Source organism: Oncorhynchus nerka, linkage group LG4 (assembly GCF_034236695.1).
Source record: "Oncorhynchus nerka isolate Pitt River linkage group LG4, Oner_Uvic_2.0, whole genome shotgun sequence".
Classification (NCBI taxonomy): Eukaryota; Metazoa; Chordata; class Actinopteri; order Salmoniformes; family Salmonidae; genus Oncorhynchus; species Oncorhynchus nerka.
In genome coordinates this window covers 71279608-71297410 of record NC_088399.1, presented here as the reverse complement: position 1 = coordinate 71297410, position 17803 = coordinate 71279608, and the positions used below count along the sequence as shown (strand labels likewise).

At 43.0% G+C, this 17803-nt stretch overlaps 1 protein-coding gene across 1 annotated transcript; it reads left to right on the top strand.

The window, feature by feature from the left end:
* The first annotated feature begins 9606 nt into the window (after window positions 1-9606).
* LOC115129037 (endothelin-2-like) lies at window positions 9607-13437 on the top strand. Its single transcript, XM_029659180.2, has 4 exons — window positions 9607-9827; window positions 10832-11108; window positions 11765-11869; window positions 11985-13437. The coding sequence occupies exons 1-4, from the start codon at window positions 9770-9772 to the stop codon at window positions 12076-12078; spliced, it is 534 nt and encodes a 177-aa protein (XP_029515040.2). The 5' UTR covers window positions 9607-9769; the 3' UTR covers window positions 12079-13437.
* The last annotated feature ends 4366 nt before the right edge of the window (window positions 13438-17803 follow it).

Sequence of the window (17803 nt, the reverse complement as noted above, 5' to 3'; positions counted from 1 at the left end):
TGTCAGCCACTAGATGTCACTAGTAATCAAGCCACTGGAGACCGATGCTCGGGACTGCAGTTTGCTAAAAACATGACATCATGTAGTTAAGATATTAGTCATCAGTCCCTACTGTATTTCCACCAGAAATGGACATAAAGCATAATTGACATGATAATACATTTCCCATTATTTCAGCCATGCTTGCATTTCAATCTACATATTCCCAATGTAATTTATTATTGGTAATACAGGAGAGTCATTCAAATGAGAACACGTCGAAATGAAATAATGAAATAATTATTGCAGAGGAAACATGCGACCAGACTGGTTAATTTGACCATCATATTTATTTTCAGAGACAAGGACATGTAGTGAATAGGTCATTCTGGCGATCACATATATACTGTATAGAGTATATTTTCAGTATAAGTCTACATGGATGGAAAGAGCAGGAGCCACACATCATTTGTACAGCTTATTATCCATTCTCTCCTCGCCAATTACTAAGGAAATGCCTTGCACCTGAGGGAGGTGTTGAAGGGACATACTGATGTGTTTAAATGTGTGTTGAATCTCATTATATGAATTCCTCATCTACCAGTTATAACATGGAAGATTCAAGTGTTAGTTCTTGGCCATGCTATTCATTAGGTCATTGAGGTTGTTCAGTGAGATGGGCCGTGTTCCAAACATTCATACTAGCATACCGCCTAAGTAATGTATTGTGCACACATTCTATCTAAATATGCTTGTATGGACATTGGAATGTAATCATAGCAGTGAACCAGATTGTACCAATACATCTGGCTGGCTAGAGCTAGAAGTTAGTTACACTTTCACATATGTTTATAGTTTCTGTGGAGTGATACCAGCATTGGATTGCCCCTGGGCAGACATGATGCCTAGTTAGTGCCCCTGAATTGCACATTGCAGAATATCACCACGGAAACACCTAAACTATCCATAAAACATTTATTTTATTTTTGGGGTGGGTGTTGATCCAAAACTTTGAGTCAGAAGCTGCTATTGTTTGATTTCTTTGAAGGTGTAGTAATTCACCGATAGGTATGTGGTATGATATGCCGGTGGATATGTTGGATATTATAGTCAGAGTTGGTTTATAATACTGGCTTGATATTGGATTTGTTATGGTTTCAAGATTCAGCCCTCATGGTTACCCTCTCAACCCCCAGTCATAATGAGGTGTTGGGCCCACTTTAAAATGGCCTGTTTACATTCTTTACCCTGTGTCATCTCCACACAACTCACACCAATGGAATTGACAGGAAAAGGAAAAGGAAGAGAGAGGGGGGGGTAGTCTGCACTCTGTCCTTTAAAGGCAGGTAGGTGTGTGTTTTAATTGTTTCCCCAACCCCCCCCCCCCCCCGAAACCCCAACCCGTAGAAACTGATGTTGGCTGTTGTTCTTGTTTTCTAGAAATCATTATCTCTCTCAGAGGAGTACGACATAACGCTAACATCCTGTCCTGTGATATTATCTAGTAGGTCACCCCCCCCCCCACACACACACACACATTCTGAACACATTCCAAACTGACCATGACATTTCTCAGTTAATACTGCAATGGAGAATTTCCTGTCTGTCATTTTAGACATTATTTAACTCAAGCCTACGTGCTGTTATCTTCCCTCTCAGTATGCAAATAATATTAAGGGGGTTTTATTGAGTGCAGGCAGATTAGTAATTTTGCAGATACTCAAACGCTGTACAGTATTGACTGATACGGAGCATTCAAATGCTCATTTATGAGTCAAATATCATTTTATGAGTCAAATATATCAAGTGTCAAAGATAATGACTGTCCACCTACACTACATGGCCAAAAGTATGTGGACACCCCTTCAAACTAGTGGCTTCGGCTATTTCAGCCACACTTGTTGCTGACAAGAAAATCGAGCAAACAGACATGCAATCTCCATAGACAAACGTTGGCCGTAGAATAACCTATACTGAAGAGCTCAGTGACTTTCAACATGGCACCGTCATAGGATGCCACCTTCCCAACAAGTCAGTTTGTAAAATTTCTGCCCTGCTGGAGCTGCTCCGGTCAACTGTAAGTGCTGTTATTGTAAAGTGGAAACCTCTAAGAGCAACAATGGCTCAGTCCGGAAGTGGTAGGTCACACAAGCTCAGAACGAGACCGCCGAGAGCTGAAGCTTGTAAAAATCATCTATCCTCGGTTGCAACACTCATCACCGAGTTCCAAACTGCCTCTGGAAGCAACGAAAGCACAACAACTGCTCGTCAGGAGCTTCATGAAATGGGTTTCCATGGCCGAGCAGCCACACACAAGCCTAAGATCACAGTGCACAATGCCAAGCGTCAGCTGGAGTGGTGTCAAACTCGCCGCCACTGGACTCTGGAGCAGTGGAAATGTGTTCTTCGGGCCTCCCGAGTGTCGCAGTGGTCTAAGTGCAGTGCTAACTGTGCCACTAGAGATTCTGGGTTCATGTCCAGGCTCTGTCGCAGACGGCCGTGTCTGGGAAACCCATGGGGCGGCACACAATTGGACCAGCGATGTCTGGGATAGGGGAGGGTTTGGCTGACAGGGATGTCCTTGTCCCATCGTGCACTAGTGACTCCTGTGGCGGGCCGGGCGCAGTGTATGCTGACACGGTCGCCAGGTGTACGGTGTTTCCTCTGACACATTGGTGCGGATGGCTTCTGGGTTAAGTGGGCATTGTATCAAGAAGTAGTGTGGCTTGGTCGGGTTGTGTTTCGGAGGGCGCATGACTCTCAACCTTCGCCTTTCCCGAGTCCGTACATGAGTTGCAGCGATGAGACAAGACTGTAACTACCAATTGGATACCATGAAATTTGGGATTCCAATTTGAGGTGATAAATCATCGGGCAGTCCTACGGGCAGTCCTACGGACAAATTTGGGTTTGGCAGATGCCAGAGGAACGCTACCTGCCTGAATGCATAGTGCCAACTGTAAAGTTTGGTGGAGGAGGAATAATAATTTGGTGCTGTTTTTCATGGTTCGGGCTAGGCCCCTTACTTCCAGTGAACTGAAATCTTAACGCTACAGCATACAATGACATTCTAGAGGATTTTGTGCTTCCAACAGTTTGGGGAAGGCTCCTATCCTGTTTCAGCATGATAATGCCCCCGTGCACAAAGCAAGGTTCATACAGAAATGGTTTGTCGAGATCTGTGTGAAAGAACTTGCCTGGCCTGCACAGAGCCCTGACCTCAACCCCATCAAAGACCTTTGGGATGAACTGGAATGCCGACCGCGAACCCAGGCCTAATTGCCTAACATCAGTGCCCGACCTCATGAATGCTCTTGTGGCTGAATGGAAGCAAGTCCCTGCAGCAATGTTCCAACTTCTAGTGGTAAGCCTTCCCAGAAGAGTGGAGGTTGTTATAGCAGCAAAGGAGGGACCAACTCCATATTAATTAATGCCCATGATTTTGTAATGAGATGTTCGACTAGCAGGTGTCCACTTTTGGCCATGTAGTGTGTGTCTACCCACGTCTGGCGGATTATCCCACTTTGTTTAGTCACTGACTCTTTCTCGGTGTCTGTCTGTCTGTCTGTGACATGTTTTAATGAAGGGAGGTGATGATGATTGTGCCATCATCATGATTTCATAGGTCAGCCAATTAGCACATTCTTTCTGCTCGAAGGAATTCCATGGAATCCAGCGCTCTGCTCTGTTTGTCATCTCGCAGCCCTGCATTCCTCTCTCTCTCGCTGTGTTTCACTCTCTCTGTGTCTCTCTCTCGCTGTGTTTCACTCTCTCTGTGTCTCTCTCTTACTGTGTTTCACTCTCTCTGTGTCTCTCTCTCGCTGTGTTTCACTCTCTCTGTCTCTCTCTCGCTGTGTTTCACTCTCTCTGTGTGTTTATCTCTCTTCATGTCTCTCTCTCTCTCTGTGTCTCTCTTTCTGTGTCTCTCTCTTTTCTCTCTCTTTCTCTTTGTGTCTGTGTGTCTCTCTCTTTCTCTCTGCCTCTCTGTGTGTGTCTCTCTCTGTGTGTCTCTCTTTCTCTGTCTCTGTCTGTCTCTCTCTCTCTCTCTCTCTCTCTCTCTCTCTCTGTGTGTCTACCTCTCTTTCCATATATATATATATTAAAATGGAAATATCACATTTATTTAAGTATTCAGACCATCTACTCAGTACTCTGTTGAAGCAACTTTGGCATCGATTACAGCCTTGAGTCTTCTTGGCTACAAGAACGGATCGGTCCAGATCTTTGGGTGGGCCTCTCAAGGACATTTAGAGACTTGTCCCGAAGCCACTCCTGCGTTGTCTTGGCTGTGTGCTTAGTTAGGGTTGTTGTCCTGTTGGAAGGTGAACCTTCACCCCAATCTGAGGTCCTGAGCGCTCTGGAGCAGGTTTTCATCAAGGATCTCTCTGTACAGTGCTCCGTTCATCTTTCCTTCGATCCTGACTAGTTTCCCAGTCCCTGCCGGTGAAAAACATTCCCACAGTATGATGCTGCCCACCACCATGCTTCACTGTAGGGATGGTGCCAGGTTTTCTCCAGACGCTTGACATTCAGGCCAAGGAGTTCAATATTGGTTTCATCAGACCAGAGAATCTTGTTTCTCATGGTCTGAGAGTCCTTTAGGTGCCTTTTGGAAAACTCCAAGCGGGCTGTCATGTGCCTTTTACTGAGGAGTAGCTTCCATCTGGTCACTCTACCATAAAGGCCTGAGTGGTGAAGTGCTGCAGAGATGGTTGTCCTTCTCGAAGGTCCTCCCATTGTCACACAGGAACTCTGTCAGAATGATGATCGGGTTCGGGGTCACCTCCCTGACCAAGGCCCTTCTCCGCCGATTGCGCAGTTTGGCAGGGGGCCACCCCTTAAAATTTTTTTTTTTTTTAGAATAAGGCTATAATGTAACAAAATGTGGGAAAATGGAAGGAGTCTGAATACTGTCCGATTGCACTGTATCTCTCTCTCTCTCTCTCTCTCTCTCTCTCTCTCTCTCTCTCTCTCTCTCTCTCTCTCTCTCTCTCTCTCTCTCTCTCTCTCTCTCTCTCTCTCTCTCTCTCTCTCTCTCTCTCTCTCTCTCTCTTTCTCCCTCTATTAACATTTAACATTAAACACACAAACGTTTCAAAAGAGAAAGACATTTGAAATGTTATATTATTAGCTATGTAATAAAGCAAACACAAATACAAGTGTATCGGTCCGCACCTGTACAGGCCGTTGGTCTATACACTCTAAATAGTCTATAAATGAAGATATAATAGTGCACAGACAAATGTAACTATTCTCTCCACTAGGACCCACTCAGCCAGCTGGTGCGTGTGCTGTGTGTGAAAAAATAAATGAACAGATAAATGAACAGATAAACATATAGGTTCTCTTTACTTTGGTGTTTCTGCTCCACTGTTTACTCTTTTCTTATCGCAACAGGTCAAAAATGTTGCTGCGATGATTGCACCCTACGGCATTTCACCGAACAGATAAGGAAACTTGTCAATATTTGATTTGTTTCAAAATCTTTTTGGGTCCCTGTAATCTGAGGGAAATATGTATCTCTATGGTCATACATTTGGAAGGAGGTTAGGAAGTGCAGCTCAGTTTCAACTTTATTTTGTGGGCAGTGGGCACATAGCCTGTCTTCTCTTGAAAGCCAGGTCTGCCTACAGCGGCCTTTCTCAAAAGCAAGGCTGTGTTTACTGAGTCTGTATATTGTCTATTCTTCCCTCAGTTTTCTATGTTAATGTTAAATGATAGTCGGCCACCGTGTACTTTCTGTTTAGGGCCAAATAGCATGTCAGTTTACATGTTTTCCCAATAGGTAATATCATTTTATTTTTGTTTGATTCTAATGTGATTGGGACAGATTGTCTGAGTGCTGTTCTGAAGCATTGTCGGGTTGGTAGTTGTTTGTGAATTTAGCGTCAGGACTAGCTGGATGAGGGGACTTTTCTCTATGTTCATCTCATGGCATTTCAAGAATTTGTAGCGGTAGGAGTAGGGATCGCTTGTTTTTAGATGGTTATAAAAATTGATGGCTTGTTTTTGGATATAAATTATGAATGAATATTGGCCTAATTCTGCCCTGCATGCGTTATTTAGGGCTTTTCTTTGTACTCTAAGAATACTTTTGCATAATTCTGCGTGCAGGATTTCAATTGGATGTTTGTTCCATTTTTTCAATCTTTATTGGTTTGCGGACCCCGTACTTCACTTCCATACAGAGCAATTGGCAGTTTTGGAAAAAGTACTAAATTGTCATACTTGAGTAAAAGTAAAGATACCTTTATAGAAAATGACTCAAGTAAAAGTGAAAGTCACCCAGTAAAATACTACTTGAGTAAAAGTCTAAAAGTATTTGGTTTGAAATATACTTAAGTATTAGAAGTAAATGGAATTTCTAAAATGTACTTAAGTATCAAAAGTAAAAGTATAAACCATTTCAAATTCCTTATTTTATGCAAACCAGACGGCACAATTTTCTTTCTTTTTTTTAATTGACGGTTCGTCAGGGGCACACTCCAACACTCAGACACCATTTACAAACTAACCATTTGTGTTTAGTGAGTCCACCAGATCAGAGGCAGTCGAGATGATCAGGGATGTTCTCTTGATAAGTGTGTGAATCTGACCATTTTCCTGTCAAAATGTAACAAGTTATTTTGAGTGTCAGGGAAAATGTATGGAGTAAAAAGTACATTATTCTCTTTAGGAATGTAGTGAAGTAAAAGTTGACAAAAATACTTTGTCTACTTGAAGTTTACTGTCATGTTTACTGTCATGGACCATGACTGACAGAACTCATGTAGGATATTTAGATTCTGTTGTAGACTCTTTTTTTTGTGGGTGACAACAGAACTAGATCGTCTGCATACAGCAGGAATTGAGTTTCCGTGACATGCAGGGCGAGACCAGGTGCTGTGGACTTTTCTAATAGTCTTTGCCAATTCATTTATACAGTATATATGTTAAATAGAATGGGGCTTAAGCTACAACCCTGTCTAACTTCCCGACCCTGAGTAAAGTAGTTTGTTTGTTTGCTTCCCATTTTTATTGCACATTTACTGTTTGTATACATAGATTTGATATAAGCAAACACCACTTTCTGTACAGAAGACCCCCATTGCCAAAATGGAATCAAAAGCTTTTTCAAAATCAACAAAGCAGGAGTATATTTAGGTTTTTATTCTGGTTCACATGGGGGTCAATAAGGGAGTTCAGGGTGTAAATATGATCAGACGTGCATTAATTTGGTAAAAAGTCCTATTTGGCATTTTGGTCAGGACATTATGTTCAATAAGGAAGTCTAGAATTTACAATACTACAAAGTACCTTCCCCAGGCTACTGTTCACACAGATGCCTCTGTCATTTTTAGGGTCAATTTTATCTCCACTCTTAAACACTTCAGGGAATTCATGGTCATGGGATGTCCCTCATGCTACGGCAATCATATACAGTACATATCTGGCAGTAATATTTGCAGTTTCTCCGTCACCCAGAATAATTCCCAGCTTTATGTTATTAGAACACTAGAACATGTACAGAAGTTAGGTATTGATTGAGATATTTTCTTGAAAATAAAACATTTCCTTAATACTTATGGAAATGGATAAGGGCACATTTTTACATTGTGAATGCAAAATCACTACCCCCCGTGTTGTCTAGAAAGAGCAAGGGAGAGCAGGGTTTAGGAGGATAGAGGGGGGGGGGGGTCTATCTCCAGACTGGTTCCACTTCGCCAGCCCGCGCAATGTTGGACAAATATTTGCTTTGGACAACTTTTTTCCCCCCTAATGGAACAAATCATTTCTAAAATGCCATTGTTTTGTGGACCGTGACATCACGTTGGCATTTCCTCCAAGGCCCCCCTCCCCATAAAAAGACTGCGTGTTCCTACACAGTGTTTTCCCCTTTAATTGAAGAAGGTTGTTTTCTGAGATGAGGTTGTTCCCAGATGGTATAGCTATATCATGTCTGGGTAAACGGTAACCTACCTCACCGATGGCTTTTCCCTCATTGAACATTTGGGGGATTTAAAGTAAAAACACTGGCATATAAAGCACAGTGATTACTGTGCCTTAACTGCTGTTGACATTCTGCAGGCAATAGTTTCAACACATATATATATATATATATATATATATATATATATATATATATATATATGGAAAGAGAGGTAGACACACACACAGAGAGAGAGAGAGAGAGAGACAGAGAGAGACACACAGAGAGAGAGACAGAGAGAGACACACAGAGAGAGACACAGAGAGAGAGAGAGAGAGACAGAGAGAGACACAGAGAGAGACACACAGAGAGAGACACAGAGAGAGAGAGAGAGAGAGACACACACAAAGAGAGACACACAGAGAGAGAGAGACAGAGAGAGACACACATAGAGACACACAGAGAGAGGGAATAGTTTCAACATTTGGCTGTGAGGGTACTAGAAAGATAGAAGGTGTCTGTATCCAAATGCAGCTTATTTCTCACTGACCACAGGTGAATTGGAAGCATTGCAGCCAGTGCTATTTGGTGTACTCAATAACACTTTGTAAACTCTTTATATTTTAGCTGTAGACTGTGGTATTGGAGTATGGCATCACATAGCCTACCCCTCTGAACCTCACAGCACAATGTTGTCCTTTGTGCATGAATGAACGTACCTATATTCCACTCTAATCAACAGTATTCATTGCAGTAATCCTTTAAATGATGTATTTGCATGCATTATCCGGTGGAATTCCTTTATCTGATGCACATAGTGCTTTTCACTTCCACTGCCTGATCATCTGCTGCTGGAGTTTACCACTGAATCGCATAGTCTTCCTTCACCACCGATAGGAGTAGGAATACCCAGGAGGATTTGCATGTCTTTACTAGTATTTTATCTAGATTGACACTCCACTCTGTAGGAGGGCAGTTCTGTCCCTCAGGCCGATCAAGATTTACAGCTTTCCTGTCAGAGTGGAAGGACTGTGTGAATGCACATGCAAACTGGCAGAAGGGTGTGTGTACGTCTCTGTGTGGGTACGTGTGTGTGTGTGTGTGTGTGTGCATGTGTGTGTGGTGTGACTGTGTGTCTGTGTTAATGTGTGTGTCCCCTGGGGGTCATGCGGCGTGTTCTACAGTATCTCTGTATCAGGGGTCATGTCACACGTGTGTCAAAGTGACGATACTGAGATAGCGTGGGTGACAGTGGGGTCGTCCCGGATGAACATCACCAGCCCTGAGGCCCTGTAGTGGCAGCATGCAAAACAACAGTCCCCATCATCAGACACTATCTTTACAGCCTTTCCTTTTATTGATGACACCAGGTCTTCCCTCCGCCTACAGGTTTCCCTCTCCTGCCTGCCTTACGTCTCGGGAAACACCAAAGCATTCCCAGATTCCAAGCCTCTTCTCTGGTGGTTTCCTGTTTCTGTCCGTGACAATGACCTGCATACACCATAAGGGTCACAACAACTACCCAATAGCAGTTTGTTCCTCTCCCCTCTCTTTTCCTGTTGATCTGGAATGTGTAGAGAGTGAGAGGGAGGCAGGCAGCTGCTGAACGGTGAGCATTGTGTAAGAACATGGATAGTAGGTGTGGCTAGGTAGGTGACATCACAGAATAGGGGTATAAGTCATGGCGCTGGAGAACACTACAGCACCAAGCACCTGTTGCCTCTCTCTCTCTCTCTCTCTCTCTCTCTCTCTCTCTCTTGCTGCATCACTCGGGACTGTAAAGCTGTAGCTACTATTACTGTGTGTGTACTCTACTGTCCTGTGGACTCTTGGATATTATTGCAGACTACGTCTTCAGAGATACTCGACCAGAGAATAACCATGGCTCTATCACTGAACTCTCTCACCATCATAACACTCTGTGTGCTCCTGCAGGAGGGTAAGTTCTCATCCTGTACACTGACTTTTCATTCAACATATACTTGGTTTAGAATGTATTCTAAGGTGTAGGGGTGATACATGACAATGCGGATTTGTATTCTTTAGTCATAAAGATGACTGACAGTGAGTGTGCATAAGTTTCCTTATGCTAGTGCTCCATTTTATTTTCATGAGGTTGTTAAATTGAATATGAGGGGTCATAGTTCAGTTGAGATGTAGAATTGGAGCTCAGGGTTGGTTGAGGTGGTGGGGATCGATCCAGAATAACATGATAAAACCTACAATGATGAAAGATGGAGAAACACCTTAAAAAAAGAAGATATTTTTCACCATGTCAGCTCGAGTATTCGAACCAGGGACCATTCAGCTACTGGCTCCGCGCTCTAACCTCTAGGACACCTGCTGCCCTGATGCTAAAACTCCTGCTGCAGCATGCATGTTTGGTTTTCTCATTACTTAGTTTCACTCTCCGAATGATAGCTCAGTTAATCACAGCTCTGGCAGGTTTACTAATGGGTGGGTGGCTAATGACCATGTTGTGAAGTTACTGCATGACACATGCTGCCTGATGCCAGACTCTTTGACCTACTCCCACTGTTCGCCCTACAGAGATATAATACAATGAGAGATCCTGCTAGGTCATACATGCAATCACACTCTCTCTGATAAGATGCAGATTATATAGGCACGGTTCAACTCCTATCACTGCATTTGACTTTAAATAACCGCAGTTGGCAACAAACACAGTCTTTGTTTGAACTTAGATAACATTTCATAACAGAGTTATGAATCAAAGTTCAAATGTGTTGAACAAGACCTGATACATAGGAGAATGGGATGGCATGTAGCCCACATGTACTTCTCTGTATCAGTGAAAAGGACTTTTGATTAGGATGTGGTGATGTATATTTGCTCATGCTGATTGTCAAATTGCACAGTCATCCAGTGATTTTGCTGAGTTATAACCAGGCTCTTAACAAATGATCCTTTCTGTCTCTATAGGTTTTGGGCTCCCTGTATCCAGCCAGACTGAGCTCCCTGACCAGTCCCCGTCCCAGAACAGCCCACACCACACCAGGGTTAAACGATGCTCCTGCAGTAACTGGCTGGACAACGAATGCATCTACTTCTGTCACCTGGACATCATTTGGGTCAACACTCCCAATAAGGTCATCCCCTACGGTCTTGGCAGCCCCCTGTCCCGACGCCGCCGCTCCACCGGGCGATGTGAATGTGCCCACCCAGCCGACAGGACCTGCTCCGGATTCTGCCACAACAGGTGAGCTCACGTTCACGAGACAAGGAACTTCTACCCTCCTTGCCTCCCTCATCCAACCCTACCCTTTCCCCTCCTTGCCTCCTTGCTAGATACCAGATTGTATCAAGCCAGTGACTATCTGTGGCAGTCAGTCGTCTGTGACCAGCCTGTATCAGGTTGTATCAGGGCTGCTTGTCGAGGAGATGCAGGGAGGAGGCGTATTGTTTTTATGGCTTAGATGTGTAACTAGTGATGGGGGAGGAGAAGGGGGGGGATAGAGGATGGATGGATGGGGGAATAGCCTGCATGTTCTGGAGGCTTAGAGCCCCCTTACAGACAGATCCATTAGTCATGACACTATTCTTGGAATGTTTTACCAGCGGGAATGTCTGCGGTATTAATACAGTTATTGCTGTTATGACATACCAAGGTTGAGGATTAGTCTGTGTGTCTCAACAAGGTTTTATCCTGCTCTGTGAAAAGTCACTGAGAACAGGCTGTAGGGCATGCAGTACAGACATTACTAGGTTGAAATCCCTAGTCAACCGTCTCTCACTGCTAGCATTGTAGAATCATGTAGTAATGTAGAATCCAGCCTCATGGCCCTTTAGGAGTAGTCAAGATAATGTGTTCTTGGTTTGCTCTCATTTTGACATGGTTGTTCTCTCTGTTTGCAGCTCAGAGAACCCCATATTCGTAGTGGTAAGCCCCTCAGACCAGAACCTGGAACAGGCTGTTAGCAGTCCAGACACAACCAGCAGCGACCTACTGACCTCTCTCAGGTAAGAGAAAAACAAAATATCATTAAGGACCAGACATTTTCCCAGGCCTAGATTCATCTTATTCCTGTCCCCATTGAGGATGTTAACCTGATGTTTCTCTCTTTGTTCTTTACAGAAACACGGTCCTATCCAACATGGCTGCCATAGAGCAGGCTGCTCCCTCCAGGAAGAAGAACGCGTCCAGAGCCAACAGACTGAACATCGGGTAGATGAGGAGGAGGGAGGAAGAGGAGCTGAAAGAGGAGCTTTAAGAGCTCCAGAGCATCCGAACAAAGACCCCCTGGAGGAAACTAGGGAGTCCTCCCCGGGGAAGACATAGAAGAGAGGTCCTAAGAGAGACCCTGAGAAGAGGGCAAATATGGAACACTGGCTGCCCACTGTTGTATAACACCTAGTAGACTGGATATGGACATTATCTGGATATGAGTCTTGGACTAATCTGGCAAAGAGTCCGATTCGGAAGACTAGGGAGGATCAAGTGTGTCCTCTGTGAACTGTGACAGTCTGGACTAGGATGGTTGCTGACTGTGTGCTGGTCATGGGTTGTCATCATGTCCCAAACATAAATACACTTTCTGTGTCTGAGCACCTGAAATGGGTGGATGCAAGACAAGGCATTCTGGAGTGATGTTAGTCTATGTTTACTTTACAGGCTTACTTCATTATAGTGCCTTGAAAATATTGACCACTATTCTCATTTGGATTTGGATCCTTCACCTGTCACACGACATCTACTATATATCATAGAATAAAAGATAAAAAAGGATTGTTCCTCTGTATCAGAGATGTATTGCCAGTTTATAGTGATTGCCATGCATGCATTTAAACTACTTGAAATACTTTTGGCACATGAAGGACATTACTTTAAGGGACAGGGAATTACTACACACACACACCTTCCGGTAGCAGCAGATAAAAGCAGGTCTATTGTGATGGCGGAAGTATTTATTGCGCAGCCCCTGTTAAATGTTTTGATTGTAGACAGAGCCAAGGCAGCAGACTTCAATGGGTTTGCTCCTTGCCAAATATGCAGTGACTGTTTTTCTGCTTTCAACAAATATCCATTAATGTCCATGTTATTACACATTGGGAAATTAGGACACTGCACTTCTGTTCTAATGCCTTCAAAGGAATGTGTTTTTATGTCCAGTAGACTTTAGATGGGTTAGGCTGACCACAAGGCATTTACTGGAAACGATACAACGCTACAGTCTTCCACTGATCTTCAAGCCCAATGTCACAATGCTGTATATTTATTATATGATTATTTATTTATTTGTTTGTGTTTTGTTGAGGAATTTGTGTATCAAAATGCTGGATTGCGCTTTTGCTTGACGTACTGTTGCTATCCCTAGAAGGACAATTCACCCACAATAGTCTATTTAGCAGTCAAATACGCTATAGGAGGCTGAACGAAATGTTTACTTACGAATTGTTCTATTCCAAGCTATTCATATGATCTATTATCAGCAATTATTTATTTAACTTATTTTTTGGCATATACTTATATATTTGTGTTGTGTGAGTTTATCACTTTTAATGTGTGATGAAATAAATACTAAAATGAATGCTCTTGCTTTGTTTGATTATTTACTAACAATGATAATTGATTCTTGTTTAGTACAGTAACAAATACCTGAGTGAAAGCTAAATTCAAAGCATTCTTAACATAAATCTCAGATATCTACATTTTTTAAAGGTCATGAACAGCCAACATCATATTTTTCATGAACGTGGAGGATATTTGGATGAAACCAGATCAAAGTACGATGACCAAAGAATGAAAAATGACTGTTGCTTGATCATAAAGTTTGATCCTAAAGTTACTGGTCGCCTCCCCCATGTCAAAGACTTGGATTCAGGAGGTGGGATTATCAAGTGGATAGGGTGACATCACCCTAACTCACATTTTAAAACACCAATGGTAACATTATATTTTTGTACCTAACTTAAATAAGTACTGCCTTGTAACAAATATCGGAGAAGGCATGTTTGCAGAGGGACATGGTTTATATAGCTAGATAGCTACTCTCCAAAATCTGACTGTAGGGTGTCAGCAAATATAATCAAAAGTTTACACTACTCATCTATAGCAGTGGTCCCCAAAAGTTTACACAACTCATCTATAGCAGTGGTCCCCAAAAGTTTACACTACTCATCTATAGCAGTGGTCCCCAAAAGTTTACACTACTCATCTATAGCAGTGGTCCCCAAAAGTTTACACTACTCATCTATAGCAGTGGTCCCCAAAAGTTTACACTACTCATCTATAGCAGTGGTCCCCAAAAGTTTACACTACTCATCTATAGCAGTGGTCCCCAAAAGTTTACACTACTCATCTATAGCAGTGGTCCCCAAAAGTTTACACTACTCATCTATAGCAGTGGTCCCCAAAAGTTTACACTACTCATCTATAGCAGTGGTCCCCAAAAGTTTACACTACTCATCTATAGCAGTGGTCCCCAAAAGTTTACACTACTCATCTATAGCAGTGGTCCCCAAAAGTTTACACTACTCATCTATAGCAGTGGTCCCCAAAGGTTTACACTACTCATCTATAGCAGTGGTCCCCAAAAGTTTACACTACTCATCTATAGCAGTGGTCCCCAAAAGTTTACACTGCTCATCTATAGCAGTGGTCCCCAAAAGTTTACACTACTCATCTATAGCAGTGGTCCCCAAAAGTTTACACTACTCATCTATAGCAGTGGTCCCCAAAAGTTTACACTACTCATCTATAGCAGTGGTCCCCAAAAGTTTACACTACTCATCTATAGCAGTGGTCCCCAAAAGTTTACACTACTCATCTATAGCAGTGGTCCCCAAAACTTTACACTACTCATCTATAGCAGTGGTCCCCAAAAGTTTATAGTCATGTACCCCTTCAAATATTCAACCTCCAGCTGCGTACCCCCTCTAGCACCAGGGTCAGCTGTACCCCCTCTAGCACCAGGGTCAGCTGTACCCCCTCTAGCACCAGGGTCAGCTGTACCCCCTCTAGCACCAGGGTCAGCGCACTCTCAAATGTTTTATAGTCCCGTACCCCTTCAAACATTCAACCTCCAGCTGCGTACCCCCTCTAGCACCAGGGTCAGCTGTACCCCCCTCTAGCACCAGGGTCAGCTGTACCCCCTCTAGCACCAGGGTCAGCTGTACCCCCTCTAGCACCAGGGTCAGCGCACACTCAAATGTTGTTTTTTTGCCATCATTGAAAGCCTGCCACACACACACTATACAATATTGATTAAACAAATATATAATGTGAATTACATTTTAATTTGGCGTACCCCTGACGGGATTGCATACCCCAGTTTGGGAATACCTGATCTAGATTATAGACTCTGTGTTGACTGTTCTAGGAGCCATGCAGTTGAGTTCAGGAATAGGATGAGGACCAGTATTGTCATATGGAGGTCCAAACAGAATTATAGCCAAGCTCGTCCATTATGCTCTGATTGCGATTGATCTACTTACTGCATGCATTATGCAACATCGTTGGGCAACTCAACTCTTCAATTTGTTGTGTATTAAAATACAATTGGTGTTATTTTGCATGTGCAGTATTGTAAACATCCTGATTACCTAACACCACTCAGACCCTCGTTGCCTTACAAAATGAAAGATGGAAACAAGCGCTCAGTCAGAGCTTCCATTGCTGTGTGTGTGAGGGGAAGAGGGTTACGCTGGGACAAACAATACTCTCTGACTCTGCACCTGGGTCAGCATTCGTAGTTCACCCAGTCACCTCCTTTCCTCTCTTCCTCTCGTATTTACACACTGACTTCATTATCGATACTACAGTCCCCCAGCGAGGCTTTACCAACTGTGGTTAAACAGATTACTTAACGTAAGAAACCAAAACAGGATGCTTTTCCTACATTCCTGAGAATTTCCCGACACATTCCTCTAGCGCAGGAGAGAACAGGAGGGAAAGACCACTGGAAAAACCGCAGCATGTGTGCTGGCAGGGTCACTGATACACAGCTGATATGGAGGGAGACTGATTGTGTCCCAGTTACTCACTTGGTTGTCATAACATTGCTGTATTGTTTTCTTTTATTTCATTCCCCTCTCATTTGTTTATCTTTGTGGGAACATTATGTGTTGAGGGATTTTACCCACAGTATACCTGTGTGTGTGAAGGCATGCTTTTGTCTGTTATCTTTGCGTATACACTGAGTGTACAAAACGTTAATAACACCTTCCTAATATTGACTTTGCCCTCCATGCCCCTACAGCCTTAATTCGTAGGAGCATGGACTCTACAAGGTGTTGAAAGTGTTCCACTGGGTTGCTGGCCATTGTTGACTCCAATGCTTCTCATAGTTGTGTGAAGTTGGCTGTATGTCCTTTGGGTGGTTGTCCATTTTTGATACACACAATTTGTTGAGCGTGAAAAACCCAGCAGTGTTGCAGTTCATGACACAAACCGGTGCACCTGGCACCTACTACCATACCCCGTTCAAAAGGCACATACATCTTTGGTCTTGCCCATTCACCCTCTGAACGGCACATATACACAATCCATGTCTCAATTGTCTCAAGGCTTAAAATCATTCTATAACCTGTCTCCTCCCCTTCATCTACACTGATTGAAGTGGGTTTATCAGTGACATCTATAAGGGATCATAGCTTTATCTGGGATTCACCTGGTCAGTCTACAGTATGTCATGGAAAGAGCTGGTGTTCCTTATGTTTTGTACACTCAGTGCATGTGTGTGTGTGTGTGTGTGTGTGCGTGTGTGTGTGTATATGCATGTTGGTTTGTCTCAGTGTTTGTATATTTGCTGTTATTCAACTCCAGCCATAAGGTCCAGCAGTATCCAGACTGCAGACTGTGGTTCCAGAACAGACCGGTATCTGAACATTCCTTTACTTCCTGGGTTTGTTTCAGCCAGGGGACTGTAATGTAGGTGGCTGGTAGGCACCGGAGGGGACATTCTGACAGGGCTATCACGGCTGTTTGAGCCAGTCCCCATCTCTCCTGATACTACTCAGCTATGTGTCTGGGCTGAGAGTAGCTGAGATGAGCAACAAGGAAACACAACAAGGAAACAGGGGTTAGGGATCAGGTGAAAGGTCAAGTTGTTTTAGTGGATAAAAGCCGCCTGATTGTCGTGCCATGCAGGCGGAACGGAAAAGCTGATTGTGGTAAACAGCCAGTACAGTAGAAAGAACAAACATGGTGACATTTTTGTGACGAGTACTGTATTGCATTCCTCTACGCATACTCACGAAGTCACACAGTCAAACAATGAGCCCTCCTTAGCCGACGATCTCAACATTCCAAGCTTTCTATTCTTGTCCAAGTTTTTGTTACATTCTTAACCATCGTATGTCTTTTGTAACTTGCCAGTATGAAATTGGTCATTGTAATTCAAGTTTACAGTAACCCAGACCACCAAGAACAAACATTTCTTAATCCGTACGAGACATAAACCCGATGTGTTCTTTTTCTAAAACACTGTCGGTCAATGAAACGTCTGTACTGGATGGCATTCCTGCTTGATAGTTTAGATAGCTGTGTTTCTGTATTGTGTCCCGGCATACACTACCAATCAATAGTTTGGACACACCGACTCGTTCAAGTGTTTTTCTTTATTTTACTATTTTATCATTTGTAGAATAATAGTGAAGACATCAAAACTATGAAATTACACATATGGAATCATGTAGTAACCAAAAAAGTGTTAAACAAAACAAAATATATTTTATATTTGAGATTCTTCAAAGTAGCCACCCTTGCCTTGATGACAGCTTTGCACACTCTTGACATTCTCTCAACCAGCTTCATGAGATAGTCACCAGGAATGCATTTCAATTAAGAGGTGTGCCTTGTTAAAATATATTTTGTGGAGTTTCTTTCCTTATTAATATGTTTGAGCCGATACGTTGTGTTGTAACAAGGTAGGGGTGGTATACAGAAGATTTGGT

Bases quoted from the DNA above. Each gene is read 5' to 3' on its own strand.
- LOC115129037 (XM_029659180.2), top strand. From the start codon at position 9,770: ATGGCTCTATCACTGAACTCTCTCACCATCATAACACTCTGTGTGCTC. The intron at 9,828-10,831 runs GTAAGTTCTCAT...CTGTCTCTATAG, and splicing joins CTGTGTGCTCCTGCAGGAGG to GTTTTGGGCTCCCTGTATCC. The intron at 11,870-11,984 runs GTAAGAGAAAAA...TGTTCTTTACAG, and splicing joins GACCTACTGACCTCTCTCAG to AAACACGGTCCTATCCAACA.